We start from the raw sequence: 24154 nt of genomic DNA, 5'->3' as shown, positions 1-24154 counted from the left end.
TATCAGGACATGGCTAAGCAGCTTCTCCACGCGGCTGGCAGAGCGAGGGGGAGAGAGGTCATGGGTATATATGGAGGTCTGACTGGGAACTGGTGTTGGAGAAGAGACCTGGGGTGAGTGTGTGCCTGGATTGTGTGCACGCTCCTGTATCAGACAGCCCGGAGTGAGTCCATTTCCAGAGGACACACATGGGGGTGGCGTGCTTATAGGTAGCAGTGTGCATGGGACATTGGCGGGAAGCACTTCCCATACAGTTAGCCCACAAAGGCAGGCAGATTGTGTGATGTGTGTGAGTGAAGGATCTCTTCCTGAGGGAGGAGCAACCTTTGCTTGCTGGTGGCAGTGAGATGTGCCGTTACCGTGGGCCATAGTGACAGAATCCCCAGAAAACCATCCGGGAGGGGAAGGGGCAGCTCCTGAGCATGTCCCAGGAAGGCTCGGTTCAGCAGGGGTCCATCAGGGATGGGTGTGCACAGGAAAAATGTCCACAAGTGCTTCTCTCAGACACACACACACACTTACCTCCATCCTTGCACATCTTAAATTCTCTTTGAAGAAGGCGAGATTCAACAAATCAATTAAAATTTATTAGTTCACCAGTTCTTTTTGGGACAGCCACACTGGAACTGGCCATGCCCACTTGTAACTGCCTATACCCTTACATGGCTAGCCGTGGCTTACTCTGGGCAACTTTTCTCCCTTCTATTATTTCCTCTTCTCCCTCCATACACATTCCTCATGACACCTATATTATCTCCATGTATGGGTTACATGTGAATCTAGCAGGATGTCTCTTTCTTACATGCCTTTGTGCAGAAACCCTACACAAGCGTTTTTCTCTGATACACACAGACACACATGAGTCTAAGTATGTATGTGGTAGGGTGACAGTGCCAGACAGTTTCTGCTGTAGCTGACACTCAAGGGTGTGAGGGCAGTGTAACAAATGCTGCCGGGCAGCGCCAGGACTGGTGCTTAGGGAGATCTGGACCACAGAGCTGCTGATTAAGAGGATAATGAGGATGGAGCTGATGGTGAAAATCAGAAAAGGATGTCTGGATCAGGAGCAGATTGCAGGGGAGATAAGACATGGGATTACTAAGGCCTCGTTTTGTGTTTGTTTGTTTTTTTTCATTCATTCGCCTGTTTTTCGAATGTGTTTGGGTCAGACTTTTATTATTTGAGGCTGATCCTCTAATCCTTTCACGCCCCTTCTTTTTCTCTCCCTTCCTCTATTGGCAATGATGAAGTAACAGGAAATTATGGGTGTTTAAGGAAAAAGTTACGAAGAGTGTAATTCTGAAATTTCAAATCAGGTGGGGTCTCAAGTAAGGCAGGTTAGTTAAGTGTAAAAATACTTATACATAGAATGAATAAGTCTCAGCTACTATTTTAATGGGCAAGTTTGAAAATAAGTAACCTCTCTTAATTACCTAAACAATTACTCATTGCCAAAGCTGTTGAAAACATCAAGGTCTTTAAAAAGAAAAACATAATTATAGGGAAAAATAACTTCAAGAACACGGAACTGTTTATTGGAGAAATAATGAAAAACTAGATTCCTTTTTTTTTTTTTTACACACAGCTTTCAGTAAGGTTATCAAAATATCTGTTAATTCCTGCTACGTTGTTGGGAAAGGAAGACAAGGATGGGGAAGGGAGAAGAAGTAGAGAAAGACTGTGGCTTCTCTGCTTGACAAGTAAAGGACTGGGTTCGGAGAATGGAGGAATCGCCTGTCATAGAAGTGGTGGGGAATAGACCCAGTGACTTCAGACCATAGTCCCTGCACAGAGAGCTTCCCTGACCAAAAAGTATATTATCCCCAGAGGTGGGAAGTCAACAGGACTGCTGGTCAGACTTTCCTCAAGAGGACAGACACAGTTTTCTCAAGATCTAAGCTGTGCTGGAGAGCCTGACCAAGGCCAGAGGCAGTGACTGCGCTGCCACCACACCACAGTTCAGCTCTGAGAGAGTCCTTGGATTTTTTTTTTTAAAATATTTTATTGATATTTCACAGAGAGGAAGGGAGAGAGATAGAGAGCTAGAAACGTCGATGAGAGAGAAACATCGACCAGCTGCCTCTTGCACACCTCCCACCGGCGATGTGCCCGCAACCAATGTACATGCCCCTGACCGGAATCGAACCCGGGACCTTTCAGTCCGCAGACCGACACTCTACCACTGAGCCAAAACGGTTTTGGCAAGACCTTAGATTTTGAAGAGGCAATGTGTGTTTTGATCCTCCAGTTACTTTGTAAAAGGTAAAATTCCAAGAATTGTTGCCCGGCTGGCAGGGCCCAGTGGTTAAGAGTCGACCTATGAACCAGGAGGTCAGGGCTCGATCTCCCGGGGGGACATGTAGGAGGCAGCAGCTCAATGATTCTCCCTCTCCCTTCTTCTCTGAAATCAATAAAAATATATTTTTAAAAATTCCAAGAATTTTTAAAATCAGTTTGCACTTTTCTAAAAAAGCTGAAGTGCCCGGCCAGTGTTGCTCAGTGGTTGAGCGTCAATTTATGAACCAGTTTGATTACCTGTCAGGGCACATGCCCGGGTTGCGGCCTCAATCCCCAGTAGGAGCATGCAGGAGGGAGTTGATCAGTGATTCTCATCATTAATGTTTCTGTCTCCCTCCTCCCTCCTTCTCTCTTCCTCTATGAAATCAATAAAAATATGTTTAAAATTTTTTTATTTAAAAATATATATTTTATTGAGATTTTTTACAGAGAGGAAGGGAGAGGGATAGAGCATTAGAAACGTCGATGAGAGAGAAACATCAGTCAGCTGCCTCCTGCACACCCCCTACTGGGGATGTGCCCACAACCAAGGTATATGCCCTTGACCGGAATCGAACCTGGAGCCCTTCAGTCTGCAGGCCGATGCTCTATCCACTGAGACAAATTTTATTTTAGAGCTAAAAAAAAAATTTTTTTAAATGAGAATGGCATCTAAGAATCCCCTCACAGTCCCTGGGTCTCAGGACTGTCCCCCAAAGCATCACTCCACTTCAGGTTCTTCATTGTGGAGACATGTCTTAACCCCACCGCAGCCTTTCCTCTCTGGCTTCTCATAACCATTGGGCTTTTGTGTTTGTGCAGGGGTGTCCTTGGGCACATATGCAGGTGGATCTGATGAACCTGGCCCAGAGGGCCTCACCTCCACCTCCTTCCTGGACCTCCTGCTGCCCACTGGCCTGGAGCCGCTGGACGCAGAGGAGCCCAGCGAGGCCATGGGACTGGGAGCTGGCCTGGGAGCCCCGGGGTCAGGCTTCCCCAGCGAAGAGAGTGAAGAGTCCCGCATTCTGCAGCCACCGCAGTACTTCTGGGAAGAGGAGGAAGAGCTGAATGACTCCAGTCTGGACCTGGGACCCACTGCAGGTAGCTCTTCTGAACAGTATGTGCTGATTGCAGCTGGGTAGGAGGCATTCTTGGCAAAATGCCAAAGGACCATTTTCTTGCTCAAATCACATCTCTTCTCTTTCCGCCAGCTTTCTCTGTGCATCGGAGCCAAGTCTCTGGGATTCTGAATGTCTTACAGGCCCTTTTCTCTTTAATATTCACTGCTATTTAGTGAGCCTGTATTCTGTGCCCTAATATTATCCCCAGTTTATACCTGAGAAAACTGAAGCTTAGAAAAGTTAAAAGCAAGCTTAAGGTCATACAACTGTGCATATTGTCAAGTCATGATTCAAGCTGAGGTCTTTCCAAGGTCTGGGATTTGTTTGTTTTTCTGTACTCTGCTGTATTGTCTCTGTTGAAGGTTCCCGGAAGTCCACACATGCTATGTCCCGCCTTAAGTCTCTCTGGCACCATCAGGATGTTCTAGTTATCTTGCCCTCAGACATGGGCCAGAGCTGGTTTCTGGACCTACAGAGCATGACCAATAGAAATGTGGGAGCTGGGCTCAGCATGTACGTACCATGGCTGATTACAGATGCAACAGAGCTTCCATGCTTCTAGCTACAGCAGCTGTGCCCATGTCCTTGGCCAGAAGGAGCCCATTTTAAATGTCAGACTGTCAAATCTGTGTGTGCGTGCATGAGCACATGCACATGGGGTTACAGAATTTAGCTCTAATTACAAAAAACAATATATGAAAATTGTAGAAAATATAGAAACAGTACAAATATAAAATCCTGATATTATCTCACAACTAAAAGATAATTACTATTAATAGTTTTGAGTGCTTCCTTCTAGATACTTTTATATACAAAATTGGAGTCATAATGGATATAATGTCTTAAAATATTTCAGAAATGAACTTCCACATCATTAATATTCTTTTATAACCTGATTCTTAATAACTACACAGTATCTCATCATGTGGCTCATCATATGTATGAAACAGGTTCTCTATTGTTGAATATTTAGGTGTGTTTTTTTTTGTTTTTTTGTTTTTATGCTGCTATAAATATCCTCATATGTTTTTGTACTTTTCTGATTCTTTGCTTAAATTTCTAAAATAAAATTTCTAAAGGTGTGTCAGTCAGCATCACAATCAGAAACATAAGACAGAATCAAACTAAAATAATCCAAAGAGGGTTTATTTATAGAACAGTGAATTTACAAAGGTATAGGTAGGAACAGGTGACCACAGAGGATTTGCTTTACACCCCTCCTTACTTTCCCCTATTTCATAACTCTCTCTCCCTCTCTCCCTCTCTCCCTCTCCATCCCTTTCTCCCTCTCTCCCTCTCTCTTTCTTCCCCTCTCCCCTTCTCTCCCTCTCTCTCCTCTCTCTCTCTTTCTCCCTGCCCCATTGGCTTCTCTAGGTGTCATTATAATAAAAATGCCTATCATTCATTGAACACAAGCCATGTAATGGGCACTTTGCATATATTCTGCTCATGCTAGGCCCACAACATACCAGCTCCACAACACAGGTCTGTTTTCTTGTCTCTACTGTACATAACTAAAGAACTGTGAGGTGGGGACACAATTGCCCTCCAAGGGTGATGGACAAGAGGTATAGAACAGGTGGAGGAGGAGAGAGGTTTTGTCTAGGCTCCCTCATTGCTCATCTTTTGATTGGTCTGCTTGCCCACAGCAAGAGCTTACTTGTGTACAGCAGAGATGAGTCTAGAATCAGTTTTTCCTGAGCAGTGGTACCTGTGGACCTAGGCTGTTGCCACAGGAGCACATTAATGGTATGTGTTAGTTAGGAAACCAATGAATTTTTTTAATTGGAAAAAAATATATAGAATGCTTCACAAATTTGCATGTCATCCTTGCACAGGGGCCATGCTAATCTTCTCTGTATCTTTCCAGTTTTAGTGTATGTGCTGGTAAGGTGTGCCAGTACATTTTATCATTTACCTGTATTATTATACATCTCATTTCTAGTTTGTTATTTCTAGAAGAACTAGAGCTGGTGCCTTCATTCCCCTTCTGTAGCAGTGATCGTGAGGGGTGGGGCAAGGTCCAATGGCAAAAGCAGCTGGTGGAGTTTCTGTTTGACTGATGATGGGTGGATTCCTTTTCTAAACTTGACTTCAGTCTCTTTATCTGTGAGACCATGCGAATAATAGGTTGAAGTCTTTTGCAGATTTAAAATATTATGATTCTCTGACAGTTCAATTGAAAAAAGCAGTCTCAAAAAAGTAGGGGAAAAATGTAATGTAAATTTGCCACTTTACCATCAAGCCAACATAAGCTGGATCATTTAGCTCATGCAGAATTGTTAATGATTAAGAATATTTTGCCTGAGTTTGAAAAACCAATATGGCGGCATAGTAAGCACCTGAACTTGCTGCCTCGCAAAACAACTTCAAAACTACAACTAAAAGACAAAATGGACAACATCCAGAACCACAGGAAGGCTGGCTGAGTGGAAATTCTACAACGAGAAGGGAAGAGAAAAGCACACTGAAACTCAGAGGAGCTGTGGAAGTAAAGGCAGAGGTATGGAGGCATGCGTGTGGAGAGGGCTGGCAACTGAGTAGGCGACAGGCTTTTTCAGTCTTCAGGGAGGCACAAGCTCCCCACTGCTCTGAACTCCATTTCTGGGCAAGACGGTGGGGACCCAGACTTATACAGGGAGAAACTGGACTGTCTGGCAGTGGGCGGATCTTGAGGGTGGGTTTCTCTCAGAAGTGCTTGCAGCGATTACCAATGGACACTGAGATCTCGGGGTCTCTTAGGGCAAGGCTGATGGGAAGCTATTGCTGTTTGCTCTGCTCTGAAACTCCACCTTATCCAAGCTGTACAGTACACAGAGGCTTTTGCATATGAATGGCCTGATCCTTTGAAATCTAAACTTACCTAACAAACTGCAGCTGAGTCAGAGAGACCCAGAATACCTAAAAGAAGGCTTAAGGCCTCTCAACAGCTTATATTTCTTGACAGCTGGGCCTCATCTGGGCACCTCCAAACCCCAAACAAAGAAGAGGAATCTGAAGCTCTCTTCATAACTCCTACTGGGTGGCCTTAGGCAGAGGCTAAATTAGCACCTCCTTGGAGATTCAAGTACCAGTGTACTCAGGGGTCATAGTAAGACCATTCCAGATTCCAACTCCTCAGATCCATAAGGGACACACTCAAGGGGCAGTCTCAGTGAGCACCAAAGCCCTACTGAAGCAAGTCTTGCCTCATCAGGGTCTCTCCAGCACAGAAGTTCTCCCATTGTAGACACAGCTGATGGTCACAACCAATTGGCCTGGAGGTCAATTCTTCCCAGTTATACCAATAACAATCAAGGCTTAACTATAACAAGACTGTGCACACAGCCCACAAAGAGGTGCACCAAGAGTGTCCACTCAGGTAACTGAGGAGGCTGAGCCACTAGGCCCTATAGGACACCTAGCACACAAAGCCACTCTATCAACTCAGGAAAGCAGCCAAAATGTGGAGACAAATAGGTCACAAATAAAAGAAATGGAGGAAAGCAAACGACTGGATATAGAGTTCAAAACATGGTTGTAAGGTTTTTCAAGAATTTTCTAGAAAAGGCCGATAAATTTAGTCAGACCCTCGAGGATATAAACAAGGACCAACTAGAAATTAAGCATACACTGACTGAAATAAAAAATATTATACAGAGATCCAACAGCAGACTAGAGGAATGTAAGAATCAAGTCAAAGATTTGGAATACAAAGAAGCAAAAAACACCCAACTGGAAAAACAAAAGGAAAAAAAAATCCAAAAATATGAAGATAGTGTAAGGAGCCTCTGGGACAACTTCAAGCGTACCAACATCTGAATTATGGGGGTGCCAGAAGAAAAGAGAGAGCAAGATACTGAAAACCTGTTTGAAGAAATAATGACAGAAAACTTCCCCCACCTGGTGAAAGAAATAGACATACAAGTCCAGGAAGTGCAGAAAACCCCAAACAAAAGAAATCAAAAGAGAACCACACCAAGACACATCATAATTAAAATGCCAAGAGCAAAAGACAAAGAGGGAATATTAAAAGCAGCAAGAGAAAAACAGTTACCTACAAGGGAGCTCCATACGATTGTCAGCTGGTTTCTAAACAGAAACTATGCTGGCCAGATGGGAGTGGCAAGAAATATTCAAAGTGATGAATAGCAAGAACCTACAACCAACATTACTCTACCCAGCAAAACAATCATTCAGAATTGAAGGTCAAATAAAGAGCTTCACAGATAAGAAAAAACTAAAGGAGTTCATTACTGCCAAACCATTATTATATAAAATGCTGAAATATTCTTTAAGAAAAGAAAGAAGAAAAAGGTAAAGATAAAATTTATGAACAACAAATATATATCTATCAACAAGTGAATCTAAAAATCAAGTGAATAAAAAATTTAATGAACAGAATAAACTGGTGAATATAATAGAATCAGGGGCATAGAAAAGGGATAAAAGGATATGGGATAAAAGGATAAAGGGATGTGGGGTGCTGGAAGAGACTGGACAAAAATCACACACCTATGGATGAGGACAGTGGGGGCAGTAAGGGCAGAGGGTGGGGTGGGAACCAGGTGGAGGGGAGCTATGGGGGGGGGGACAATTGTAATAATCTGACAATAAAGATTTATTTAAAAATTTTAAAAATCATTACTTAATTATTTTAAATAATTTATTATTTAAATTATTTTTAAAAATTATATTTTAAAAAAGAATATTTTGCATGCCAGTGTCACTCAGGCATTGAGCATCAACCCATGAACCAGGAGGTCTTTGTTCGATTCACCATCAGGACACATGCCCTGATTTCTGGCTCCATCTCCAGTAGGGGGTGTGTAAGAGGTAGCCAATTAATGATTCTTTCTCATCATTGATGTTTCTCCCTCTTTCTCTCCCTCTTCCTTCCTCTGTAAAATATATATATATATATATATATATATATATATATATATATATATATATATATATATATATATTTGTTACTTATTTATCTCAAGACTGTCTTTTTTTTCCCAGAGAGGAAGGGAGAGGGAGAGGGTCAGAAACATCGATGACCAGAATCAAACCTGGGACCCTTGAGTCTGAAGACTGACGCTCTATCCACTATCCACTGAGTCAGACTAGTCAGAGCAAGACTGTCCCTATTGTCACCCTCAACTTTTTTTGTTTTCTAAATTCCTTAGTAAAATTCTCTGCAAGCAGTTTTAATTTCCCCAAGTGAACAAGTTGATTGGTGTTCTACAAGGAAAGAGATAACTCTTTGGGCTTGGCAAGTTTTAGAAAGCCTACTCAAACAGGCACACGGGTGTTTCCTGGCTCAGTGACTGCTTCAAGCAGGTGGGGTCCTGGGGTTGAACCTGAATCAGAGCCCGCCTTGCTCCACCGTGCTTCCCCTTCAGGCTTCATTCTTAGGCAGGCTGTTCAAGAGCCCCTAGTACCTGCAATGCCATTCTTCTTTCCTGTAACAGCCCCGGCAGAAGCAAAATCTGCCTTTCCGTCACTTTTGGAAAAATATCAGAGGGGAAGCTCATTAGTTTGATTGGAGTCCTGAGCCCATCTCCCACCAGTCCTAAGGCCACAGGGACAGAGGTCTCTCACTGGCTCATGGTGGGTCTTGGGGCCCTCTACTCTTGCACTAAGAAGAGGGGAGAATTGGAGTGCCATTAACCAAAATGGGGGGCGGAGGAAGGGTTGAAATGATGATTGGGCATAAACCACATTGCATTTGAGGAAAGAACATTCATGAAGTATTTATATTTTATAAAGTATTTTTACACACATTTTTTACCTCACTGCAGCCAGATGAAATTTGTAAAAGCAGGCATGATTAGTATCCCTGTTTTATAGATAAGGAAACTAGCTTAGAGAGGTGTAAAAGGGGCACTAAATTACCCAGGTAATAGTGGCAGAAATCTCAAGTCTGAGATTTCCAATTCAAGATCTGCTATTCCTCTCTATATGAAATCATTCATGAGGCTACTTTAATTACTGTTGCCTGTAATGAATTTTATAGAAAGCAGATCATCAAAGCAGCTGTTTACTGACACCTAGACATTCATTCTATACAGTGAATCCTTGTTGAGACTGTATCTGCTATAGAATGTTTAGCCTTCTGAGTCACTGCCCATACATCAGGCGTGTTTACTAAGAGGAGGAACAGCTGTCAGAAGCACTTCACCTAGGCAAAAAGAAAAAAAAAAATCTGTATTTTTGTTTTATGCTGGTAATGAGTATCATTATATGAAAGTTAGAAAAGGCAAACAGGTTAAAAGGAGAAAGTAAAAGCCACCTATAATCCCATCACTCAGAGTTAACAAATGTAAACATGTTTATCTTTCTGAACTTTTTCCATGTGGGAAATACGTAAATATACTTTTACAAAAAATAGTTATTATAGTGTATAGATCTTGCTGTTTATGTTACCAACATCTTTCCAAGCAAGCGAACACAGCCTTCCCACCTCATCTGTAAGGCTGATCTGCAGTGTGATGGGCTTCCATTTCTCAGTCTACCCCCTGCTGTGTGAGACCTGGTTGGTTCTAATCTTTGTTATGTGAACTGCGCCATAATGGAATTTTTTTTTTTTAATGAGAATTCTTAAAACCAAATTGTTATGAACATCCTTAATTATTTCCTTAGGGTGCACTTCTAGAAGTGAAATTGTGGGTTCAGATGTGTGTTTTTAAAAATTTTCATTGATATAACCACCCCCCATCCAAAAATGTAGAGTGATTTCTGTTCAAGTCAGCACGGATTCAATAATGGCCATTATACAGGATATATGCTAGAGGCTTGGTGCACAGATTTGTGCACTGGTGGGGTTCCTTGGCCTGGACTGCCAAGGGGTCCTGGACATCCCCTGAGGGGTCCCAGATTGTGAGAGGGTGCAGGCCAGGCTGAGGGACCCCACTGGTGTATGATCAAGGCTGGGGCGGGACCACGGCATGTCTGGCCCAGACCACAAAAACAAGCTAACCTACTGGTTGAAACATCTGCCCCCTGGTGGTCAGTGTACGTCATAGCAACTGGTCAAATGGTTGGACACTTAGCATGTTAGGCTTTTAATATATAGGAGATATATTTTTTGGTAGGCTAAAAAAATTTGTCATCTTGTTTAATTTATGCTTCTTTCATGACTACTGAGGATGAGGTAGCTTTTAATTATACTGAAAGCTTCTTCCTTTGTATCTCTGTTTTATACAAATCTATTATGAGTTTTGTGAGTATTTTTATATTAGCATTCGGTTAACTGGCTTGAGTGTTGCACTCAGGGGAGAAAGAAGTACCTTCCACGGGACAGATGTTTTTGCATTCATTATGCCATTTCATCTTAGCCTCCTGTAGCAGAGGGGTGGGTGTGCAGAGCCTAGAGGCCCGTCAACCAGCATTCCAATCCCTGCCTGCAGATCTCTGAAGCTTGACCTTGTCTCTCACATTTTACCCAGTCTGGTGACTCAAGCACAGCTTTAAAGAGATTGGCTGTGGCAAGAGGGGCAGATGAACTGGGAGAGGTAATGCTACTGCTGTCAATTGGCTCTTCTCAGCGTCTGAAGATGAGTCTTAGGGCTGGCCTGACCAGGAGGTGTCTTGAAAGACTAGCTTTGGCCAAAACCGGTTTGGCTCAGTGGATAGAGCGTCAGCCTGTGGACGGAGGGGTCCTGGGTTTGATTCCGGTCAAGGGCATGTACCTTGGTTGCGGGCACATCCCCAGTGGGGGGTGTGCAAGAGGCAGCTGGTCAATGATTCTCTCATCGATGTTTCTGACTCTCTATCCCTCTCTCTTCCTCTCTGTAAAAAAAAATCAATAAAATATATTTTTAAAAAAAGAAAAAAGACTGGCTTTAACTACATATGAGCCTGAGTTGAATAACTTCACAGCGTGACAAATTTAGCTTCAAAGCTTAGAGAAAGTATCCTCTACTCTCCAAGCTCATGTTTCCTCATCTGTAAGAGGTGGGGCAATGGGCCCTTGGATCTCGAAGGGCCCCTGTATCTGGAGTGGGTAGCTGGATTTCCCCAGGACTTACAGAAGATGTAGTTTACAATGATGGCCACCAGAAGGACTGCAGTTTCACAGCGCTGGTGTGTCACTGAAGGAAGAGGTTCACAGCCCATCACTGCATGAGGAGACTAGAGGACCCGGAGGTGACCTGCCTTCCCTGGGCAGGAGACCCATTCCCCCCTCCCTCCTCATCACTCCTCTCCTCTCCCTTTCTTTTCTGCCATATCTCTGGCTATCTCCTTTCCCTCATCCACCTCACTTCTTTTTTTCTCTTCTTCAATCGCCAATTTACTCCTTTATTCCCCTCCAAAATGGCAGCTAAGGCTTCTGCTCCTTTCTCCGTGTTGCAAGTCCCTGGAAGCCTGGTTTCCCTGCCTTGGACACCTGAGTGGGACAAGTACTCTTCCCTGTCCTCCAGGCTTATCCTGTGTCATGGCAACTGTACTCCTTCCTCCTGGAGTGTTCTGAGCTCTTCGTCCAGGATGACCTGCCCTGCCCTCTTCTCTTTTCTTTTGGTGGTTCCAGCACATTCACCAGCCAGTAGTTAAAATGATCTCTTCCTCCTTCCCTCCCTTCCCTCCCTCCCTCCCTCCCTCCCTCCCTCCCTCCCTCCCTTCCTTTTTCCCTCCCTCCCTCCCTTCTTCCCTCCTTCTCTCCTTTCCACCCTCTCCCCTCTCCCTCTTCTCCTAAAATTTTCAAATTTACAGAAAACCTACAAGAATAATTCCTATATACTTTTCACTTAGGTTCCCCTATTTTTAACATTGCTTTATGCTGTATATGTATATGTATATGTATATGTATATGTAGACATATAGACATAGAATTTTTCTAAACAAGTTGCAGGCATGATATTTCTTTACCCATAAATATTTCAGTGTATAAATTTTTTCAATACTCACCTGAAGATATGTTCATTGATTTTTAGACAGAGAAATATTGATGTGAGAGAGAAACATCGACCAGTGTCCTTCCATTCAATCCCACTGGGAATAACCTTCAACCTAGGTTTGTGCCCTGACTGGGAATTGAACCTGCAACCTTTTGGTGCAGGGGACAACACTCCTACCAACTGAGCACCCGGCCAGAGCAGTGTGTATTTCTTAACAGCAAAGACATTCTATTACAAAACCACAGTGCAATGATCACAAATCAGGAAATTCACATTGATGTGATACTATTATATAACTACAAACTTTATGCAAACTGTACCAGTTTTTCCAGTAGTGTCCTTTATAGCAAATGAAAAAAAAATTTTTTTTCTAGTCCACTATCCAGTCCAGAATCATGTACTGCATTTAATCATCCTATCTCATTTGTCTCTTTTATTCTGGGAAAATTTCCAGGTTTTCTTTGTCTTTCATGGCTTGTGACATTTTTGAAGGGGATAGGCCAGGTATTTTATAGAATACACCTCAATTTTTGTTTAGACTCAGGTTCTGTATTTTTCTCAGATCATGTGTAGTTATACTGTTGGATAAAGCTTGGCATATTTTCTTTTTCATCTTTTTAAAAAAAATTCTCAACTAAGGACATGCTTAGAGAGAGGAAGGGGAAGAGAAAGAGAAAAGAAGAAGGAGAGGGAGAGGGAGAGGGAGGGAGAGAGAGAAGGAGTTAGAATGATGGAAGATTTTAGTTACTAAGTCTGTAATACTAAAAAAAAGTATAATTTAACAAAAGTGAGGTAGGTCTAATTATTTAAATATTATTGTTGGCTTTCAATTATCACTATCATTCAGCTTCTAAAAAATCATGTTTTCTCATAGAATAATTTTTTTTGTGTGTAATGGTTCTGAGTTCTTAGATCTTTGTTCTAATTTGCATACTTGCTCTTTAGGCAATCTGCACAGCTTCCACCCTGAGATTTATTTTTATGACATTCCTCTCATGTTTTTTGATTTCCTATGTCTTTTGGGGAGGGAGATTTCTTGGAGAATGTCCTTAAATCATTTCCTCAGAATCTATGGATTGTAAAACCCTTTAGTCTTTATATATAAAAATGTCTTTATTTTTAAAGCACACTTGAATGATAATTTAGTTGGGTATTAAATGCCAAATTCAAAAATAAACTTCCCTTAGAATTTGGAATCTATTTTTCAGTTTCCTTCCTGCAGCTTAGTGTTATTAGTTAGATGTGTGATGATAATTTGATGATCTGTTTCTTGTTCCTTTATGGGTAACCCGTTTTCTCTCCGAGAGTCTTTAGGATCTTCTCTTGCCACTTAGGATGCTGAGTTGCCAAAAAATAAGGCTTGGTTTGAGTCTTCTATGGTTCACTTTGTTTGTATACCCCTTCACTATTAAGATTCATACTTCCAGGCTTCAGAAATTGATCTCTCTCTCTCTCTCTCTCTCTCTCTCTCTCTCTCTCTCTCTCTCCTCTCCATTTTATTCATTCTATCTTTTTCGGAGTCATAAAAAGAAATCTTGTATTTTTGCTTTTGCTTTGGAGTTTCCTCTTGACTTTTTTTCCAGATGTTTTATTGAAATTTTACACTTGAACAATTGAATTTCAACTTCCAAGAACTTTTTCTTTTTTAAAGATTATTTGATTTTTTATTATCCTATATTTATTTTAGGGATGCAATATTTTTGGCTTTTTCTGAGAATATTAATTGGAATTTTTAATTGTATTCTGTTCCCTGAATTTTCTGTGTTCGGTGTTCTTGCTAACTCCACAGTTGTTCTTTACCCTTTAACTCTTTTGGTAAGAAAGCTTCCCTCTTCCACTGCTATCTTTTACTATGTTTATTTTGCCCGAGATGTTATCTATTCTATGATCTCATGTGCTTTCCATGGCCCCAGAAATTTATCTAAACTTTTAAGACTTTCATTTTGATAGTGAAAAAAAAATTCTGTCATTTGACAGGAACTTTGGAGGAAGAGGTGGAGGGAGAGAAAGAAGTAGGCTTAGTTCACCACCTTAAACTGTTTCCACCTCTCTCAGTATTTTATTTATTTATTTATTTATTTATTTATTTATTTATTTATTTATTTATGTATTATATGTGTACATATCTTTCCATTGCCCCCCCATGCCCATACATGCCCTTCCCCCCAGAGTTTTTTGTCCATTGGTTTTGCTTATATGCATGCATACAAGTCCTCCGGTTGATCTCTTATCTCCCCCATAACTCCCTATCCTCCCCACTGTAATTTGACAGTCTGTTGCTTTACTGTCTCTGTATTTATCTTTTTGTTCATCAGTTTATAATGTTCTTTATTATCCATAAATAAGTGAGGTCATATGGTGTTTCTCTTTCATTGACTGGCTTATTTCACTCAGCATGATGGTTTCCAATTCCATCCAGGTTGCTGCAAATGATAAGAATTCCTTCTTTTTTATGGCAGCATAGTATTGTGTAGGTATACCATAGTTTTTTGATCCAATCATCTGCTGACGGGCACCTAGACTGTTTCCAAATCCTAGCTATTGTAAATTGTGCTGCTATGAACATAGGGGTGCATATTTCCTTTCTGATTGGTGTTTCTGGTTTCTTAGGATATATTCCTAGGAGTGACCCAGTAATCTCAATATTTTAAAACTGTCTTTGATTATTTATTATTTTGAAACAAAATGACAGCCAATAATAGTTGCCACCTAAATATAACTTCTGGTATTTTGAATGAATTTCCAGAAAAACTGGTCTATTTTTTTTCATATGCCGTTATCGTAAAGAAGCCTAAGATTCATTGAAAAGCTAGAAAACTGGTTCTGGTTTCAAGGGTGTCTCCTAATTTTTCTGCTTTAAAATATAATTTCTAGAGTAGCGATGAGAATAAAAATTCCCTCTCCCACTGCTAACAGTGTCCCTGGACCTTCTGGAAGGCTTTAAAAACTGCGGGCTCAGCCCGTGGCCTTTCACTAGCTCTCCTTGCATCTTTTTCATCTTCCGAGTTACAGAATAAGAGCACAGTTTAGGAACAATGGTCATAATCCATGGGTCTCATCTGTTCCTGTGATCAGAGGATCCTTACACCTCATAAAGGGAACCTTTTATAATGGGGTGTTCTTGGTGAAATCCCCAGATGAGGAAACACTAAATAAATTATAAAACAATAGAGAAGATATCCATCAAACTGTTAATAAGGGCTATTTCTGAGAGGTGCAATCATGTTAACTTTCTACCTTATACATTTCTGTATTCATGGAATTTGTGTGTTAGATTTAGGTCATTTTTATTATCATGAAGGAAACGAGGACCAGCCTGGCCTCTGTTTCCCCTGCAGTCTGCTTCCCCTTCCCCAGCTATATTTCCCAGTCTTTTCTGATGGAACCAATAGTGCGACCTCCCCACTGTCCTCCCGGGGGTCTCATGGTTCTTTTATATCATCTGCTCAGCAAATACTGCGCAAAGCAATGAATAATAAAACCATTGAATGAATTTTCCGTCTCTGTCCTTAGATTATGGTTTCCCAGACTTGACTGAGAAGGCAGGTCCTTTAGAAGACACCAGCCAGGGCCAAGAGGCGTCGAGCCTCCCCCCTCCCTTGCCTAAGATGAACCTGGTAGAGCCACCTTGGCATATGGCTCCTGGAGAGGAGGAAGAGGAAGAGGAGGAGGAAGAGGAGGAGGAGAAAGAAGAGGAGAAGGAGGATGTAGAGAAAGAAGAGGAGGAGGAGGAGGAGGAGGAGGAAGAGAAGGAGGAACTGCTGCCTGTGAACAGAGCCCAAGAAGAAGCCCAAACTCAGGTCCATGACTTTTCTCCCACCAGCAGCAGCCAGGCCCCCCTGGCCCCCAAACACAAGCATGAAGAATCTGGGGACCAGGCCTCCTCGGGTGTGGAGGTAGGGAGCAGCATGGAACCAAGCCTGTCACCGCCCTCTGCCACCCCAAGTACAGGGACCCTAGGGGGTCAGGACTTCACCAACCAGGAGGCAGGGGACACAGCGCTGCCAGCTGCAGGGCGTGAGGTAGAATTTGAGTCTCCGCAGGAGGCAACTGAGGAGGCTACCACAGGAATAACTGTGTTGGCTGGCAAGCAAGGAGAGGTGCTGTCCTTGGCCTCATTCCCTCAAGCAGAAGCCCCAAGTGGGGCCGAGACTCCATATGAAGACCCCCTTTACCCTGGAGCCTCAGCCACTGTCCCCCTGGCCTCCCAAGAAATGGAACTGACACCGTCCTCTGCTACCTTGGGACAAGAAGACCTCGGCCAGCAGCCACAGGAAAGGCAGGCTGCCGAAGCTCAATCCAGAATCCCCTGGGATTCTACTCAGGTAACGAGGAGGCACATGCAGGCCACTGGCTACCCTGGGGCTGCATTGCCATGGGAGGTCTGCCAGGCTGAGCCTGGAGGCCTTGACACCATGCAGAGTCTCAGCAGACCTGTTGGGGATACACATCTCATGGCTCAGCAGTGGGTGTCCGCACCACACTTATATGCAAAGTAGCAGCTTTGGAAGAGTCTGCTGCCTTGGCCTGGTTTTAATTTGTTCAGATGCTATTGCTGCTACTCCTGGCTTCCACACTGCTTATGACAGTGGCGAGAGTTTGTGCTTGACCTGAGTTCTCTCCAGCTGTTTCCATGCACACTCTCACATGTACAGTCACTCTGCTCCTACCCTCATCATACCTGCCCTGTGCTCACACCCTCCAACACCAGAAGGAAAGGAAAGGGGTCCTAAGTTTTCAGCCTGGGCATCTGGCCCACAGGCGTGTTTTTGTTTGCCCTACAGAGCATTAAAATCAAAGTTTGTTCCTAGCTGAGGCAAACTCTCTGTAGTCTGGCCCCTTTGGCACAGATTTCCTCTTCCTTTGTGTCACTCCCGGCCTCCTCCTCTCACTTGCCCCCTGAAGACATGTGGGTTTGTGAACTTGGGTTGGGTCCTGGGCATGTCACCTTGCAGAGGCTGTCAGCTCCCACCTAGCTATCACAGACCTATCCCTGGTCTTCACCTCCCAGCTTCTCAAGGAGTTCCTACCCAGGCTCTCTCTAGATGCCTGTGCTTATTATACTTTTGTAACTGTTCCTCTTCTTTCTGTTTCATTGTACAGGTGGTCTGCAAAGACTGGAGCAATCTGGCTGGGAAAAATTACATCATTCTGAACATGACAGAGAACGTAGACTGTGTGAGTGCTGAGCTAGGCTGAGGACCGCAGGCTGAGGTTGGAGGCAGGCAGGCAGACTGGAGGCAGTAGGCAGGCACTGGGGAATGGGCAGTGGATGGGGTAGAAGGCTTAGCTCTTAGTCAGAGGCGGTTAGCCTACCCCAGGGCATGAACCAACATCCAAGAAAACAGTGCTTTCATGTTTTCAAATTTCTAAGGGCTCTTTTGTTCTTGTTTCCCCTCCCCCCCTTTTTTTTTAATTTAAAAGAATACTTTTGCTCATGCATGCAATATCTTATCTCTCTGAGGACATGGAAATCATTTTTAAAAATATTTCCTTCCTGTATAGGTTGCTTTCCTGATTTCTTTGTTTCAGTCTCAGTTTTTCCACATGCACAGACTCTTCAAATGTCTGGCAGTGTTTGCCACCAGGAAGCTGGCTGGAAGCTTTGAGCGAAGTGGTGGAGTTTCTTAACGATGGCATCTCAGGAGGGTGGTCTGACTGGGTCATTTCATTTGAAAGTTTCTAATCCCAACATCATTAGGTCCTTCCTCCTAGGTGATTAGATCCTTTGGAAGGAGACTTCTTTTCTACTGGGAGCCTAAAGGGCTGGTTCCCAGTGTTCTGGGAACCAGGGTGGGCAGAAGGCTGGGTGTCTCAGTATTAGAAACATATGTGCATGCGTATATTTTACTTCCCTTGTTTACGACGTGAGCCCCCTTTCATAGTTGTGCCTGGTGTTTCCTGAGCCCTCTCTCCTTGGCTTGTAGATGACTGTCCTCTCCCCGTGTCCTCACATGGTGCTCCCCCTGTTCATGTCTGTGTCCTAACTCCTCCTCTTGTAAGAACACCAGTCATTGGATTAGGGCCCTCCCTAATGACCTCATTTTAACTTAATAGTTACCTCTCTAAAGGGCCTGTCTCCAAACACAGTGACATTAGGACATCCTGGAAGTTGGGACTTCAACATATGGATTTGAGGGTGACACAGCTAGTCCTTAGCAATACTCTTGCATTCCCCCCACTCCCTTTAACAATATACTCTGGAAACCACTTTACGACCATTACAGAGATCATTCTTTAAAACAACAACAACAACAACTTTATTCTTTAAAAAGAATTTTTTTTTTATTGATTTCAAAGAGGAAGGGAGAGGGAGAGAGAGATAGAAATATCAATGATGAGAATCATTGATCGGTTGCCTTCTACATGCCCCCTATTGGGGAATCAAGCCCACAACATGAGCATGTGCCCTTCACTGAACTGAACTTGGGACCTTCCCGTCCACAGGCCGAGGCTCTATTCACTGAGCCAAACCAGCCAGGGCAAAATATTTATTGTTGAGAGTATTACAGTTATTACCTTTTTTATCCCCTCTTGTCTCCCACCTCATGGTTCCTGCCCCACTGTGTCCATGGGCAATGCATATAAGTTCTTTGATTAAACTCTTCCAGCTTCCCCTTCTCCCTTCTCTCTGAGATTCGCCAATCTGTTCCATGTTTCCAAGCTTCTGGTCCTATTTTATTGTGTTCATTAGATTCAACATATAGGTGAGATCATGTGATATTTATATTTCTCTGTCTGGTTTATTTCACTTAGCAAAATCATCTCTGGGTCCTCCATGCTGTCTCAAAGAGTAGTAGATCCTTCTTTTTTACAGCTGCATAGTATTTCATTGTGTAAATATACCACATCTTTTTTATCCATTCACCTAATGATAGGCACTTGGGCTGTTTTCAGATCTTAGCTATTGTAAATAGCATTGCTAAGAACATAGGGCTGCATATATTCTTCCTGGTTGATGTTTTGGGATTCTTAAGAATATATCCTAAGTGGGATCACTGGGTCAAATGGCAGTTCCATTTTTAATTTTTTGAGGAAACTTCACACTTGTTTTCCATAATGGCCGCTCCAGTCTGCATTTCCACCAGCAGTGGACTAGGGTTCCTTTTTCTCCACATCCTCACTAGCACTTATTATTTATAGAAACCATTCTTAATCATTTTTTACAACTGCATAATGACTCTATTATGTTTGTATACCACAGTTGATTCATCAAATTACCTTTGTAGGGCAGTATTCTGCAATTAGTTCCAATGTTGCAGTAAATAATGTGCATATGTATTTTTGTGTAGTTGGAATGTATATTCAGAGTAAATTCTTAGAAATGAGATTCCATATGCAGTTTGTTAAATATTGCCAAATTCCCATTTCTCTCCCATTCTTAGAGGTTTAGGGCCTTATTTTTCCATCTACTTTGTCTTTTATTTATTTTTAAAATATATATTTTTTATTTCAGAGAAGAAGAATGAGGGAGCCGGAGATAGAAACATCAATGATGAAAGAGAATCATTGATTGGCTGGTTGCCTCCTTCATGCCCCCTACTGGGGATCAAGCCCACAGTCCGGGCATGTGTGCTTCACCAGAATCGAACCTGGACCCTTCAGTCTGCAGGCTGACACTATCCATTGAGCCAAATCGGCCAGGGCTATAATGTCTTTTAATATATACACGTTTATGTTTTCTATGTGTTTAAAATCTCTCTAATGTATTCTGGATGATTTTCTAGCTCTAGCTTTCAAATTAGTAGCTCTCCTCAGTTTTACCTAATCTTCTGTTTGACTCAATCTATCCATTGAGTCATTAATATAGATAATTATTTTATATTTTTAGAATTTCTGTTTGATTCCAAATCTCTTCCTTTTTAAAATTTTGTTCTCTTCTCTCATTATAGTTTCTATTCCTTTACTTCTTTAATTATTTTAAACATACTTATTTTATTATCTCTTTTATATTTAGTGACATCACATCTTGACCTGTCAGTTCTCCTGTTTTTGCATTTATGTCTTATTCCCTCATATGGATCATAATTTATTGTGATCTCATCTTAAACGCCAGGCTGTGAAAGAACTCCTACAGAGTGATTTCAGTGGATCTTCAGGAGTTCTAATAGTCTTAGAATAATTTTAAATTTATTTCTTGGCTTAGATATCTATACCACAAAGGACTACAAGTTTGGACTCCAGTCCCGGGTGAAGTGCAAGCCTGTGTTTTTAAGTGATTTTAGGTAACATTATTTCTCCTATTCATGGACACAGGCAGATGGCATGCCCCTTATAGCTCCTCCAGGTGAGTGGGGAGTTTTTTGAGTCCCCATTTTACTGAAAAGGCTGCTCTTTGAGGCTCTGTCCTGGTGCTCTACTGTAGTTCCCCACCCCACCTGGGCCAGGAGCACATTTCCTGTCTCCATGTGAGCATTGAAAGTCAGGTCTCCAACTGCTGGGTCCAATATCTGGGTCCTGGAATTACTGTGGCTTTAGTGTCAGCTTACTCTTCTGGCTTCAAGTTCCATTTGTTTTTGCTTCTTCTTTTTTTTATTTTTATTTAATATATTTATTGATTTTTTACAGAGAGGAAGGGAGAGAGATAGAGAGTTAGAAACATCGATGAAAGAGAGTCATTGATCGGCTGCCTCTTGCACACCCCCTACTGGGGATATGCCTGCAACCAAGGTACATGCCCTTGACCAGACTCGAACCTGGGACTCTTCAGTCCACAGACCAATGCTCTATCCACTGAGCCAAACCAGTTCAGCTGTTTTTGCTTCTTTTGAGCTTGAAGTAGGACATGCGTTTAGAACATCTTCATTGTTGTGTTGTATTTTGTCCAGTATTTCTGGTTTGTAGCAAAGTGGTAGAGCAGTTTCATCTGTCATCTTGCCAAAAGTCAAAATGTTCTGATGCATAATGAGTCCAATTTGTTGTAAAAACCATACCCATGGAGCTGGAGCCCCTACAGTGGGAGAACCTGTGTGATTTGTGAGAAGGTTCATCTGCCCAGGAGTTAGCACGGAAGATAGTTTATACCTGTGAGTGTACTGCATTTAAGAAAAGTTCTAATGACTTACAATATATGTCCAGAAAAACGCACAAGTCTTAAGTATACAGCTTGATGGATACCATTGATTTTTTAAATAGGAACTAAGTGTCGGTGGCCTGGGACAGTGGTTCTCAACCTTCTTAATACCGCAACCCTTTAATACAGTTCCTCATTGCTACTTCATAACTGTAATTTTGCTACTTTTAATGAATTGTAATGTAATTGTCTGTGTTTTCTGATAGTCTTAGGCTTACAGCAGTGGTTCTCAACCTGTGGGTCGCTAGCAATGAAAATAATCTTATGGCTGGGGGTCACCACAACATGAGGAACTGTATTAAAGGGTCGCAGCATTAAAAAGGTTGAGAACCACTGGCCCTGGGAGAAAAGCCCTGGCTTTGGAAACTAAATAATCTGGGTTCAAATCCTAGTTCTGCCATTTGTCAGTTTCATGACCGTTAGCCTAATACTGCACCTCTCTGAGCTTCAGTTTGCCCATCTGAAAATGTGGGCTTTGGTCCTAACAGCCTGGGCTTACTATGATGCAGGCAGTTGGGCCCAAGAAAATGTGAGGCATAGGGTTAGGGGTGGGGGGGAGATACACTGCTTGTGACAGGAGGGTGGGTTTGTTTTTTGTTTCTTTGCAAGCAGTGGGGCTGGTTGGACACAGTGCATTCTGTGTACCCTGCTCAGGCAGATGTGAGCCTGCACCCCTTCCCTACACACACACACACGAAGATGGTAAGAACCATTTCAGGAACTGGGAGTTTCTAGTTGCATGTGGCTATTTCCAGGTACCAGTGTTTTTCCAAGTTAAAAACTAAGTTGGATTTCTGTTAGGCCAGTGAGTGCCAAAGCTTGAGCCTGAATCTGGCACTTGCCATGGTAAGGAGGAACTTTACCCTAGTGACCTTCAGGTTGACATGACATCAGGGGAAGGCTCATTAGTTTGGACTCTAACAGAAAGGAGACTAGAAGTGTCAGCAGTCTCAGAGGAGTAGCCTGGTGAGATTCCTGTGCCTTATGGCTGCCCTGGCTTGCAGCTGAGCAGCTGGTGGTAGGTGGTGGGGGGGATGGTCTCTGGCAAGGAATCTTGGACTCTAGGAGTAGGGGACAGTTGACTTCCCAGGTATGGGAGGGAGAAGTCTGCTGGAGAGGAGCTAGGGAATAGGGAGATGGGGAGTAGGTAGCAGTCACAGGACCAAAGGAAGGTCTTGTTTCAGATGGGGCTAGGCAGGGACAATGGCGGGCTGGGAGCCAGAGGCAGGGTCCTGGTCTCCAGCCCCAGCCTGAGCTCCTGCCACTCACTGAGTTCCTGCTCAGTGCCAGCATCTTGCTTTAATACACACACACACACACACACACACATCCCCCTCCTTAAGAAAATCTAAACAGTACAAGAGAGTGTCAAATGAGAAAGAAGTCTCCTTACATCCCTCCTTTTGCTCCCAGCCCTGCTTTCTTTTTTTTCTTTTTCTTTTTTTAAGGGGGGGGGGATGTGTTAAAATTACCATTTTAACCATCACTGATTAGTTCTTCTGGCCACCACTACCAGCATTAGAGTACTCTGACTCTAATTGATTTATTGATTCCCCAACTTTACGCTGTATCTCTACAGTGACAGAAAAGAGATGAGCACAGTTAAACTGCTTCCCACCTCTCCTCCTGATCTTTGTTGGCTGAATGGTTGAAAATATCTTTTGTTGTTTTTTTATCCCTGCACCCAAAATATTTATCCCTTGCACTATACACTTGAACATGGACGCACCATGAGCAGTCTTCCATACTCCTTCAAATGCTACACACCCACTTCCTGGGCTTGTCATTGTACCTGGGCATACCTGTACCCCCAGCTCAACTGCGAGTATCCCTGGATAGGCCCCACGCCCTCCTCGTGGCGCAAAGCCAAGGCGGGAAGGAGTACGGTACCTGCATGCCTGTAGGGAACAAACCCACAGTCCTCGAGACGCAAAGCTCACAGCCTTTCCGTGGTCCAGATCAGCCCCCTCTGAAATAGCCAGATGGCCTTTCCCAGTGTGTGGCTGATGGGCGGAGGTTGGCGTGGGGGCTGGGTCTCCAGGCAGGGGGATTTAGAGCTGTGTCCCTCACTGAGCACAGGCTCTCTTTCTGCCCCTGCAGGAGGTGTTTCGGCAGCACTGGGGACTGCAGTTCCTGGCTCTGGTGGAGGAGGTGCTACCCCGGCATGGTAGCGGCCCCCACGGGGACTGGCACATCTCCCTGAGCAAGCCCAGTGAGAAGGAGCAGCACCTTCTAATGACCTTGGTGGGCGAGCAGGGTGAGCGGGGGGAGGGGCACCCACAAGAAGCTGGGTGTGTGTGTGTGGGGGGGGGGGGGGGTCGTTGGTTTGTTTGGGGAGAGGGTCCAAGAAGACAGTGGGAGGCGGGCCAAACCAGCAGAGGTTTCCCAAGGCCATGGGAGCTCTCCTGCAGAACTGTGAGAAAGTGCAGCCAGCTAGGGCTTTTGGATGTGGGATGGGCTTTTAGGATAGCAGGATGAGGTGCTGCTTGAGCCTCCTAGTTTAGGATCCAGGAGTACCAACAACAAGCTTGAAGGCAGGAGGAAGAAGGTGGGAACACTGGGAATAGGAGGGGGAAGAGTGTGGTTTCAGTACAGGTGCCAGACTGTGGCACTGTATGCTTTGTGGTGGGCTGAGAAGGAATGCAGACCTAAGGAGCTGTGGAAGTGACCACCTGAGATCACACCTGTCACTTAGTAGGCACTCACTAAATCTTTTCTAATGAGCCAGTCAGTGGGCAGCAAGCAGAGAAGCGAGATCTGTGTGTGGACAAGAGCTAGGGAGTGAGGCCCTAGAAACTCAGGCCAGAGGCTGCCCA

General features: G+C 43.4%; 1 protein-coding gene and 1 non-coding gene across 2 annotated transcripts in view; one reads left to right on the top strand and one right to left on the bottom strand.

The window, feature by feature from the left end:
- PODXL2 (podocalyxin like 2) overlaps positions 1 to 24154 on the top strand; it is a 29202-nt gene that overhangs the window by 1170 nt on the left and 3878 nt on the right. Inside the window, exons 2-5 of the mRNA XM_036419895.2 lie at positions 3100 to 3378; positions 15779 to 16590; positions 17369 to 17443; positions 23439 to 23595. Of these exons, the coding sequence (XP_036275788.1) occupies positions 3100 to 3378; positions 15779 to 16590; positions 17369 to 17443; positions 23439 to 23595 (1323 nt within the window). The remainder of the gene's footprint in view (positions 1 to 3099; positions 3379 to 15778; positions 16591 to 17368; positions 17444 to 23438; positions 23596 to 24154) is intronic.
- Positions 5192 to 5302, bottom strand: LOC118708611. Its single transcript, XR_004984664.1, has one exon. It is a non-coding gene; the product is annotated as a U6 spliceosomal RNA (small nuclear RNA).

This window comes from Pipistrellus kuhlii, unplaced genomic scaffold (genome assembly GCF_014108245.1).
Source record: "Pipistrellus kuhlii isolate mPipKuh1 unplaced genomic scaffold, mPipKuh1.p scaffold_m20_p_6, whole genome shotgun sequence".
In the NCBI taxonomy this organism is placed as follows: domain Eukaryota; kingdom Metazoa; phylum Chordata; class Mammalia; order Chiroptera; family Vespertilionidae; genus Pipistrellus; species Pipistrellus kuhlii.
This window is presented reverse-complemented; position numbering and strand designations above follow the sequence as displayed.